The sequence below is a fragment of the Canis aureus genome, chromosome 3 (assembly GCF_053574225.1).
Source record: "Canis aureus isolate CA01 chromosome 3, VMU_Caureus_v.1.0, whole genome shotgun sequence".
Lineage (NCBI taxonomy): Eukaryota > Metazoa > Chordata > Mammalia > Carnivora > Canidae > Canis > Canis aureus.
This window is the reverse complement of record NC_135613.1, coordinates 54,506,116-54,517,671: the sequence shown is the minus strand read 5'-3', so window position 1 is coordinate 54,517,671 and position 11,556 is coordinate 54,506,116. Positions and strand designations below refer to the sequence as shown.

At 51.1% G+C, this 11,556-nt stretch overlaps 1 protein-coding gene across 1 annotated transcript in view; it reads right to left on the bottom strand.

The window, feature by feature from the left end:
* Positions 1 to 461: 461 nt before the first annotated feature.
* The window catches only part of LOC144310933 (myosin-13), a 39,557-nt gene continuing 28,462 nt past the window's right edge, over positions 462 to 11,556 (bottom strand). Inside the window, exons 20-30 of the mRNA XM_077892639.1 lie at positions 11,240 to 11,423; positions 10,528 to 10,693; positions 9,531 to 9,661; positions 8,222 to 8,530; positions 7,928 to 8,131; positions 5,527 to 5,652; positions 5,065 to 5,235; positions 2,730 to 2,834; positions 2,536 to 2,631; positions 887 to 1,021; positions 462 to 560 (exon numbers count right to left, since the gene is read on the bottom strand). Of these exons, the coding sequence (XP_077748765.1) occupies positions 546 to 560; positions 887 to 1,021; positions 2,536 to 2,631; positions 2,730 to 2,834; positions 5,065 to 5,235; positions 5,527 to 5,652; positions 7,928 to 8,131; positions 8,222 to 8,530; positions 9,531 to 9,661; positions 10,528 to 10,693; positions 11,240 to 11,423 (1,642 nt within the window). The 3' untranslated portion in view covers positions 462 to 545. The remainder of the gene's footprint in view (positions 561 to 886; positions 1,022 to 2,535; positions 2,632 to 2,729; positions 2,835 to 5,064; positions 5,236 to 5,526; positions 5,653 to 7,927; positions 8,132 to 8,221; positions 8,531 to 9,530; positions 9,662 to 10,527; positions 10,694 to 11,239; positions 11,424 to 11,556) is intronic.

Here is an 11,556-nt window from a genome sequence, read left to right as displayed (position 1 = left end):
TCAAATGTCACGGGGAGCAGTGGTTGTACAACACGGCCCCTAAGAAGGACAGGATGGAAAAGTAGAGTTTCTTAGCAGAAAGCACCTGCCTGGGAGTCTGGGACCTGGGCATCTGGTCTCCACCCTGCCTTGGGTAACCAGAGGGGCCTTAATCTCTTTGGAGTCAGTTTCCCCACCTGACAGTTTAGAGAGACACTGGGGAAGTGAGTCTGAAACCACTCTGTGTTGCGAGGAGGAAAATGCGCTCTAGTTATGCGGGAGGGGTTCTGCTCTCTCTAGTGCGAAGGAAGCTGGTGATTCGCTTAGCAGAGGGTTGACTCTCCACCTTTTCTGCTCGGGGCCAGGAGGCCACTTTCTCATCCCTTCTTTCTTTATATGTACAGCAGATGAGGCAAGGCCCTCAAACCACCCCGAGCAAGCGGGACGGACGGTGATCACGAACACGCAGAGCTGGACAGACACAGCGTTAGGAGACTTTATTTCTCACGACACCATCCCTCCCCTCTCCCCCCACATGTCGCATGGCAACGGGCATCTGGAAGGCCTCATTCTTCCATCTTCTGTGGGAGAAAAACAATCAGGAAATGAGTCAAACCAAAGGCAAGGCTGAGCTTTGCCTTCACGTACGTGGAGCAGCTGGAGAGTCTGGAAGTTCCAGAAAAATATTAAGGAATGGCACTGTTTGCCCTTGCACGTTGTAGACACAAAGCTGTGCAGGCCCTGGAGAGGGAAGGGTCCCCACAAAAGCAGAGGCTTTCTGGGCAGGGCCAGGGGTGATAGGGGGTCTGGGTTCCCTGAGCCCTGCTGCTCGTTGCCCCACAAGCTCTCCCTGGATGCCCCCTTGGTCCTGGTCTCAGGAATCTGGGGAAGGGGTCTGCTCTCTCACCTGGGCCCCCACATCTCGGCTCTTGGCTCGCAGCTTGTTGACCTGGGACTCGGCGATGTCCGCTCTCTCCTCCGCCTCCTCCAGCTCGTGCTGGACTCTCCGGCACTTGGACATCTGCGTGTTGGCCTGCTCCTCCTGACCAGGAGATGGAGGGGTGGAGGCTGAGGAAGGCCTTCACTCTGCCTCTGGGGCTCCTGGGCCTCAGATTCCCTGTCCTCTCCTGGGGTGAGGACAACGCTCCCCGCCCCTGCCAATGTACGCTGTCTGGTCACCTCGAGGGTACAGCCGCCACTCCTAGGATCCCTGCCTGGCCCCCCACATCCCTGCTCTGTGCCGACTCTCCTGCTGGGGCTCCCCAAGTTCCGAGTCCTCTCAAGGCACCTGGAGGGGTCAGAGGCCAATACCCTGACCTTCTCCCAGTTACTGTCTGCCTGTGGCCAGGCCACTGTGCATGTCTTTTGAGGGTGATCTGAGGGTTCTTTTTTTTTTTTTTTTTTTTTAAGATTTCATCTATTTATTCATGAGACACACACACAGAGGCAGAGACACAGACAGAGGGAGAAGCAGGCTCCCTTTGAGGAACCCGATGCGGGACTTGATCCTGAGGACTCCAGGATCCTGCCCTGAGCCGAAGACAGAGGCTCAACTACGGAGCCATCCAGGTGCCCCCGGGCGATCTGAAGGTTCTCAAAGAAGGTGGCCCCCTGGCACCCACCCTCCCAGGCAGTCCTGCTGCGACCATGCTCATCCCATGGGCACACATCCGTCCCCCATTGAACCAGCTCAGATCTGCTTCCCTGTAGTCAGGGTGGAACCACCAGTCCCTGGGCAGGGGGGGCAGAAAGGACCAGCAGAGGAGCCATATGCTCATTTATCAACAGCAGGGTCTCCCAAATTTTGTTCTTCAGAACACCAGTCCTGTGGGCTGCTCTGCATACAGTAAAAAGGTTCCAAGTTCCACTAAAGTGGTGGGGAGGTATGGGAAGGGCTGGGCCATGCTGCATTCTAGAACGGCTTGTCCACTTTGAAGAGTGCATGACATGTCACCTGCCAAATCTGAGAAATCCCTGAAAGCAACCAGTTCAACTTTGTTTAACCTAGAGTTTCCCAAACTGTTTCTTTTCTTTTTTAAAAATTTTTTAAAAAATTTAAATTCAATTTGCCAACTAAACTGTTTCTTTTCTGTAAAAGAGAAAGTTCCCCCCATCCCAAGCCCCTCCCACCCCAGCTTCCTGCTAGTAATATCTCTTAGACCTGTTTGATGAGGGGGCAGGTCAGGAAGGATGAATGGGAGGGTGGTGGTGAGGAAGGGTGAGAAGGAGGAGGCCGTGGGGATGGGGATGGAGGCAAGGTGGGATGCTGTGAACCAGGATGGGGGGGTGTCTAAGGAGTCCTGGTGGGGTGGGCTGGGATGCCCGGGGTGTCAGGTCAGGGCAAGGTGAGGCTGGCAGGGTGGGCTAGGATGCTCTAGAGGGCAGGGGTGCGGGCTAAAGTGAGGGTGCTAGCCACATGAGGTGAGTCAGGAGGTACCAAGGAGGTGCAGGCAGGCTCTGAGTTTGCAGCCTGCACATGAAAACCTGGGCCTCGGGCTCTGTGGACTTTATGGAACAGGATGTACTCCTGCTCAGGAGTAGGGGCCCCCTACTCACAGCCTCCTCCGCCTGCCTCTTGTAAGCCTTCACTTTGGCCTGTAGCTTGTCCACCAGGTCCTGGAGCCTGAGGATGTTCTTGCGGTCCTCCTCAGCCTGCAAACAGAGCACCATGCCAGGGCCCCCGGGACCCGCCGCTGCTTCTGCTGGGGTCGGAGCCACATCTGCTCACTGAGGCTTTGGAGACCCCCTACCTGGTACGTCAGTTCCTTGACTTTGCGTTCGTACTTGTGGGCCCCCTTCAGAGCTTCGGCCCCCCTCTTCTGCTCAGCATCCAGCTCACTTTCCAACTCCCGCACCTGGGTTTGGTGGAGAGAGCACGGGGCTGGGGTCAGAGCAGCCAGGCTTCTCCCACGTACTCCCAAGTCGGTCATTTTAGGGGGGACTCAGGATCCTCTCATTATAGTTTGTAAAAATGTCTCCTCCTAAGGCTGGGGGACCACTTTTTAGTTGCAGGGCCACCACTGTTGGTGCAGATGAGAACAGGGAGCCCTCCTAGGTGCACTCAGTGGGGCCACCAGGCTGGGCTCCCAGGAGAGGCCTCTTCCTCTGGGGCCAGCAGCTTGGTAAGGCCTGGGCTTCAGCCCCAACCCATCCCCGCAGGTGAAGCCTGCATGAGCATTTAGGGGGCCCTGATTCCTAGTCAAGTGAAGCCATGGCGGGGGGTGGGTCATGGAGAGAGCCTGGGCCAGCGATGGGCAAGGTGTGTTCAAGCCCTAGGTCGAGCTGGCTGATTCAAAGCACATCAGCAGCTGCCCCTAAGAATGAGTTTCTTTTCTTTTTTTAATATTTTATTTATTTTTTCATGAGAGACACAGAGAGAGGCAGAGACACAGGCAGAGGGAGAAGCAGGTTTCCCTGAGGGAAGCCTGATGTGGGACTTGATCCCAGGACTCCGGGATCATACCCTGAGCCAAAGGCAGATGCTCAATTGCTGAGCCACCCAGGTGCCCCAAAAATGAATTTCTATGTGTTCTCTGTATCTATGGAGGCTCTAATTCCTGCTCCACCACCTCAAATGTGGGGGTCAAATTAGACAAAGCACATGCAAGTGTGTTTTAAATGATAAATCTCTATGCAGGTGTTTCTTTCATAGCTGCATAGGGCTTTCCCTGAAGTCTTGAGGGGACAGGATGGCCACTGAGAGCACAGGTCACTAACTCTGGCCCCGGACTCCCATGGTCCAGACAGAGCCAAGAAGTGAGGGTGGCAGCCTAGCCCCTGGGAGGAATCCCAGTGGCCATAGACGCAGGCAGCTCTGGGCCTGGGGACTCACCAGATCGACCTTGACATCTACCAGTGGAACACGGTAACTCTGGGCACTGTTCCAAAAATATTCCCCCCACTGCAACCCCTGCCACCCCATAAGCCCCGGGAAGCTGTTTACTACTATTAGCTTCTTGCAAACATCTATGTTCCTGGCAATGCCCTTGTGGCCTCTGTGAGTTTTGTGGAACTAAAGATAAAGGGGCAGCTGGGACTGGAAACTGGCTGAGGTGCCTCCCATGGGATGAGGGGGGCTGGCCGAGGGCTCCCTGCCAGCTCAGGAATCAAAGAATCCTGGAGGGTGGTGTGGGCTCTAATCACTCCCTCAGTGGAGGGATCCATGAGGAAGACAGGCTAAGCTCATGTAATAGAGTATGACTGGGAAGAAGGAAAAGTAAGCATCTAAAGAATTTAGGGGGAGCGGGGGTGCCTGGGTGGCTGAGTGGCTGAGCATCTGCCTTCGGCTCAGGACATGATCCTGGGGTCCTGGGATTGAGTCCCACTGGGAGCCTGCTTCTCCCTTTGCTTGTGTCTCTGCCTCTCTCTGTGTGTTGCTCGTGAAGAAATGAATAAAATCTTTAAAAAAAAGGAAAAACAAATACAGAAACAAATACAAATACAAATAGGCTCCCAGATAAAGAAAAAGCAGGACTGCTTTGAGCAGGGGGTAGAATTTTCCTGGGGCAGTGGGCTGCAGAGCACCGGCCACCTGCCACTTAGGACAGAGCAAGTGAGAAGCAAACCAGCATTTCAGACTGACTTCATTCAGAGACTGAGAAATCTGGGACAAATGGGAGCCGGGGGTGGGAGGTGAAGAGAGACTCTAGACTCTACAGAGGATGGGCTGTTGTTCACCCAAGTGGAGGCTGGAGAAAATGTAGCTTACACCAAATATGTGATTTTGTGCATGTAAAGTACATTTCCCCTCACTTATGTGGAGCTGAATTCCTATAAACACAGGATGTGAACATTTGCAAGTGTCTTCACACTGCAGCTCCCGAGACTTAAGTGTTGCAAAGCGTGTGTGTGTGTGTGTGTGTGTGTGTGTGTGTTGTGGGGGATGGAGGAACCAGTGAAGGAGAACAGGAGAACTAGGTGGGAAAATCGGCTCACAGAGAGATCTGCAAGTAGTCCTCAGACCAAACTCACATCCGCTCCACCAATGCCCACTTTCCTGCAACCTAATTTCTGGACTGTGGCCCCGTCCGAGATGGTTGAATCAGACAGGACTTTGAGGGTCAGAATCCTCTCAAGTCACCCCACCCTGGCCTCCAGTTTCTGGATCTGCTTCTTCCCGCCCTTCAGGGCCAGCTGCTCAGCCTCGTCCAGACGATGCTGCAGGTCCTTCACCGTCTGCTCCAGGTTCTTCTTCATCCGCTCCAGGTGGGCACTGGTGTCCTGCTCCTTCTTCAGCTCCTCGGCCATCATGGCCGCCTGATGAAGTTCATAGGAAGTATTAGTAGGTCACCTGGCATCCCCACCAGGAGGATACAGAGGATGCTGTCAAGGTCAATACTGTGCATGCTGATCCTGCCTACTTCATCCTGCTATCACTTGGTGATGCATCTCCTCCCCACTTGGTCTCTGCTGAGGCTTCATCTAACTCTAGGAAGCCAACACGATTCTAGAGGTCACCAGGCAAAAGAACCTACTTGCCTGGTCCCCACCCAGAAACCCCTTTCCTATCTCCAAACACCTGCTCCTAAAAGAAGCAATGGAGCTCACATCCGTGATCGCCTTCTTGGCTTTCTCCTCCGCGTTTCTGGACTCCTGGAGGGAGTTCTCCACCTCTGCCTGGCACTGAGCTATGTCCACTTCCAACTTTTTCTTGGTATTTATCAGGCTTGTGTTCTACAGGAAAAATCAGATCCCAGAGGTGTAGGTTATCTTTGGATGCTTGAGACAAATTGAGCAGGAGACAGCTGCATGGGGAAGGAAATTAATCGCCATCTCATTTCTTATTTTTCATCTCAGGGATTTGCTAGGTGCTGTTTCATTCTTGACCAAACAGAAGGTCCTGAAACAGACCCAGGAACTAACTGTACATAAAATAAGTGAGTAACTGATAAAGGTAGACTTTCACATATTCAAGGAAGAAGAGAGAATTCAGTAAAAGATATCAGAGCAAGGAAAGGGTGGGTAGGCATAAGTATATAAAATGAGAAATAGTTCTAATGAGCAAAACACACTATACATAGAATTGTAAGGGTCATGACAAGTGGAAAACACTCGCAATGTAGGTTGCTGGAGAAACATTCTCTTCCTTAACATATAAAAAGGACAAAATCGTGCAAGTAAGAAAACAAGACACAAAGTACAGATAGGGGGAATGCACCTGAAGAAATAATTACTCATTAGTAATCAAAATTTCATCATATCTTTTTTTTTTTTAAGTAGGCTCCATGCCCAGTGTGGGGCTTTAACTCATGATCCTGAGATCAAGAGATAGATGCTCTGCCCACTGAGCCAGCCAGACACCTCGTGAAAATCAAAATGAAAAAGGTGAGGTGTTTTCTAACAATATAGCCGGTAAGGATTAAAAGATGTATAATGGGGGGGTCTTTGAGGATTTAGAGGCAAGAGGTCTTACATATTCTCCCAATGAGAATAAAAATTGGGGCCACTACGTGAAGGCAAATTTCTAATAGGCTACAAATGTCTTTATCGTTTGGACCAGGAAATTCTGCTTCCAGCAATCTAATTACTTCTAGGAGTAATAAGGAAATTAATAATAATAATAATAATAATAATAATAATGGGGAAAATGTGAACTTTTAATTATAAGTTAAGTTCATCATAGAAATTTTTCTGATTGTAAACATTTTATTGGAAATAATTTAAAACATCCAGCCATGGAGGACCGATTAAATAAAAGTGCCATACCACCCTACTGTAACGGATCACTTATCTGCCATTAAGATAGTCATAGAGGGGTGCCTGGGTGGCTCAGTGGGTTAAGCGACTGACTCTTGGTTTCGGCTCAGGTCACGATCTCAGGGTCCTGGGATAGAGCCCTGTGTGGAGGGGGGTGGGTGGGGGGGGGTCTGCACTCAGCAGGGAGTCCTCCTGAAGATTTCTTCCTCTGCCCCTTGCCCCACTGATGCACAAATGTGCTCTCTCGTCCTCAAATAAATATATTTTTAAAAGATTTTATTTATTTATTCATGAGAGACACACAGAGAGGCAGAGACACAGGCAGAGGGAGAAGCAAGCTCCCTGTGGGGAGCCTGATGCGGGACTCGATCCCAGGACTCCAGGGTCACGCCCTGAGCCCCCCAGGTGCCCCTTCCTCAAATAAATCTTTAAAAAAATAGTCCTAGAAGACTATTTAAAGGTGTGGGAATACATTTGTGACAAAGTGTTAAAATTCAAATGAGACGTTGCAAAAAAAAATTAATCACATTTCTACAAAAGTATAATACTTATACACATGGACAAGAGCCTGGAATGAAAGATCTCAAAATGGTAACACGGTAGTTGGTATTTCTCTTCTATTTGTTTGCTTATATTCTATTTTCTAACAAAGATTTTGTTCTTTTAGAAAACTTTTATAAAGGTGGCAGACAGTCTCTCCTCTGCTGTCCCGCTCACTGCTCCCTTGCGGTGTATTCAAGAAACTTCTATGTCCTTAAAAAGCAAACAACAACTGTGCTGTCTTCGGCGGCACATATACTAAAAAACAAACAAACAAAAACTTTCATAAAGGTAATAAAAATAATTATTTTGAAATGCAATTCTAATTTTCCCAGGCTGTGGCTTAGCTGTCAACTTCCCCCGTGACAAGCCCCTCGATGGAATCATTCATCCTTCCTTTCTCTGATTTTCCCGCAAGATGCATGCACCTTTTATCTTTAGATTAAATAAAGCTCAGAAATCTGTGCATCTGGAGCATAGTTATTCCAAGAACTAAGCTTTTTTTTTTTTTAGATTTTATTTTTAGGTACTCTCTATACCCGAAGTGGAGCTCCAACTCACAACCCTGGGATCAGGAGTTGCATGCTCTACTGGACTGTGCCAGCCAGCCAGCCCTCCAAGAGCGAAGCTTAATGCACCTTGGTCTTGACCGCTAGTCTGGGAGCAAGGGTGGGTCCTACCTGGGCCCAGGGTGGAGGGGGGAGGCGCCCACCTGGGAATGCAGCAGCTGCACGCGGTCGCTGGCGTCCAGCAGCTCCTGCTCCGACAGCCTGCGGGTCCGCTCTGTCTGCTCCAGGGCCGCCTTCATCTCCTCCAGCTCTTCCAGCAGGAGCCCATTCCTGCGCTCCACGATGGCCAGCTGTTCCTTGAGGTCCTCATTGCTCCGCAGGGCGTCGTCCAGGTGCAGCTGGGAGTCCTTCCGGGAAAGCCAGGTGTGAGGCCGGAGCCCAGGACAGGTGCAACGCCCGCCAGGCCCACCTGAGCCCACGCACACGCACGTGCTCACCTTGAGCTGGCCCTGCACTGTGCGCAGGTGCTTCTGGGTCTCTGCCACCTGGCGGCTGGAATGGCCCAGCTGGATCTCCAGCTCGTTGAGGTCCCCCTCCATCTTCTTCTTCAGCCTCAGGGCATCATTGCGGCTGCGGATCTCGGCGTCCAGCATGCTCTGCATGGCCTCTGCTGCCCGCTGGCTGTTTCTTTTCAGCTGCTCGATTTCTTCATCCTTCTCGGTAACCCTGCGGTCAAGCTCGGATTTCACCTGGCTCAATTCCAGTTGGACGCGCAAGATCTTGCTTTCTTCGTGTTCCAAGGAGCCCTGATAAAAGCAGAGGAGTGATGGGGGGGCGTGCAGGGGGGAGTCATGAGCAGTCCTCTTCTTTTATTCTTAAAAGATTTTATTTCTTTATCTGAGAGAGGGCGAGCAAGATCTAGAGCAGGAGGAGGAGCAGCGGGAGAGGAGGAGCAGACTCCCCTCTGAGCAGGGAACAGGATGTGGGGCTTGATCCCAGGACCCTGAGATCACGACCTGAGCTGAAGGCAGATGCTCAACCAACTGAGCCACCCGGGCGCCCCAGCAGCCATCTATCTGAACAGGTATTTTCCTTCCCGATAATGATAAAATCAGTATCACTCTACCCATTGTATAGATGAGTAGAGGTGAAACAATGTGCCCTCAAATATCCCAACAAGTAACGAAACTGGAACCAAAACTTTGCATTTGTTATTAACAATTTTATGTCTGGAGAGGGACAGAGCACCTTTTTGAATTAGTAAAACCTTTCTTGGGTGTGTGTGTTTTAACGGCAGCCGTAACTCAGGAGACCACCGATCCTCTGGAGGGACAGGTTAATTGCTCTCCGGTCAGGTCACCCTGCATTATGCAAATTTCCCCCAGAAATAGCTCCACCCTCCACCCTGCACTGGCCACACTGGTTGGGGCCTGAGGACACTGGGCCTATTTTGACTTGATGGAATTCCCAAAGCCCATCTGGCGTGTGACTGGTATAAAGCAGAGGAATTCCGAGCCAGCTCTCAGGATGTTTCGTGACTGAGCTCTTGCTTCCTTAGAGGAAGCCAGCAAGGACATAATGAACGCATTTATTTATTTATCTTCAAAGAGGGGGAAGTGATAAACTAGGGGACACCCAGGAAATGAAGCACAGCACAGCTGCACAGCTGGTCCCCCAGGGACCACTGGATGTTCCTCCCCATGGAACTTCCGCACCTCCCGGCAGGCAGCAACCCCAAAGGCCCGGTGGGCTCCCCCCTCCTTTGGTGTCCTGCCCTCCTGAGCTTCCGCGGGTCACGTCCCGAACACTTGCCTCCACCTCTTCTAGGGCGACCTGGAGGTCTGACTTTTCCTGCTCCACCTGTTTCTTGCTCTTTTCCACTTCCTGAAGATGCTTGCCGGTTTCTGCAATCTGCTCGGTTAAGTCGGAAATCTCTTCTGCAAAGGACAGGATCGATTTAGCTTGCTTTTTTTTTTTTTTTTAAGGATTTTATTTATTTATTTGACAGGTCAGGGAGAGAGAGAGAGAAAGTAGGCAGAGCAGCAGGCAGAGGCAGAGGCAGAGGGAGAAGCAGACTCCTCGCTGAGCAGAGAGCCCGAAGCGGGACTCCATCCCAGGACCCTGGGATCATGACCTGTGTCGTAATCGACTGAGCCACCCAGACCTCCTGATTTAGCTTGTTTTATCAGGCTCCAGTTGACAGCAGAGGCATTTTGCCTGGCAATTTGGGATTGGGGATTCATTCACGTTTATATGGGAGACAATACAGTGGAGCCCTTGAGGTGAGATATCAGCACGACACAGGTGTGTTGTCTCACCTGAACTATGCAGACACAGGAGCGGCAAGAACACTGCTGTGTGTGACCCTAAAACTTCGCAAAGTATATAAAAAACGGTCACCATGAGGACCAGAGAAGAAAATTCTGGAGACACAGCACAGAATATAGAGTCCTAGTCTTTCGGAACCAGAGGGGAGCCTTAGGGGGCATCGGGTCTGGTCTGATTTTGCGGATCAGGAGTCCGAGGTCCTGAGGGATTTGGTGACATGCCCAAGGACACAGAGCCATGTACGGACAGATCCGTGAAAGATCTCGTTCTCCAAGAAGAGGTGAGCTTAGCAACTCACTCAAGACTAAGACTTAGCAACTCACTCAAGACTAAGACTTCGCCACGACTGTGTCTGTGACATGAGCAGGGTTGAGCTCCGGGATCAGCAGAGCAGACAGGAGGGTCCTGTGGGGCAGTGGGAGGAAGGAAGCCAGAGCGGGACAGGTGCACACCTGGGGTGGCGTGGATAGCTCACCTTGCAGATTTTTATTCTCCCGCCTCAGTGTCTCCAACTGATCGACCACCTCTTCGTAGGCGTTCTGCATCTTGAAGATTTCGGTGCTAAGCGACCTGGATCCTTTCTGAGCAGCTTCCAGCTCAGCCTGGCTCTCATCCAGCTTTTGCTTCCACTCTGCAAGGACCTTGGAGATGACAAAGGGACACATGAACAGCAGGAAGGACCAAGGCACCTGGGAGAGGCCACAAAAACAAGGACTGTCTGGATGCAACGCCAAGGTTTTAACCTTCTGTCCTATGGACTCAAAGACAGGGTGGTTCTAGAGCACGGGCTTCAGACTCTTATGCTCCTACAGGCTATCTGCTTTATTTTTTTAAAGATTTCTCTTTTATTTATTTGAGAGAGAGCACAAGAAGGGGGAAGGGTAGAGGGAGAGGCCAGCGGGGAGCCTGATGCAGCGCTTGATCCCAGGACCCCAGGATCATGACCTGAGCCGAAGGCAGATGCTTCACCAACTGAGCCCTCCAGGCGCCTCCATCTGCTGTATTCTTTAAGGTATTTGGATCTTGAAGTAATCCGAATTAGCTTCAACTGAAAATTCACTTTGTTGAAAGTGTCAGCAAAGCAAACACGTATTACACAAACCACCCCCCACACTATGACTTGATGCTCGGGGGACCTCCCAGATGCACATCCAAGTGTGAGAGGCCAAGGCTCTCTGGGGACAGACCTTATCAAGGTCCCTCTGCTTCCTGTCCAGGATGGCACGGGCTGTGCTGGTGCGTTCCAAGTCCAGCATCAGGTCATCCACTTCCCCCTGAAGCCTCTGCTTGGTTTTCTCCAAGGAGGCACACTTGGAGCTCACAGCCTCTGTGTTCTCCTCTGCTTCCTGGAGTCTCTGGGCCAGTTTTTTCCTAGGAGAACCAGATTTTTTTTTTTTTAACTTGACAAAGGTGCACTATTTCAGAACTACCTGTCGGATCTGACAAGGATGGGCAGTCCATTTGGGGCTGGAATGGTAAGAGCCAGACCTAGAATTGGATGAGT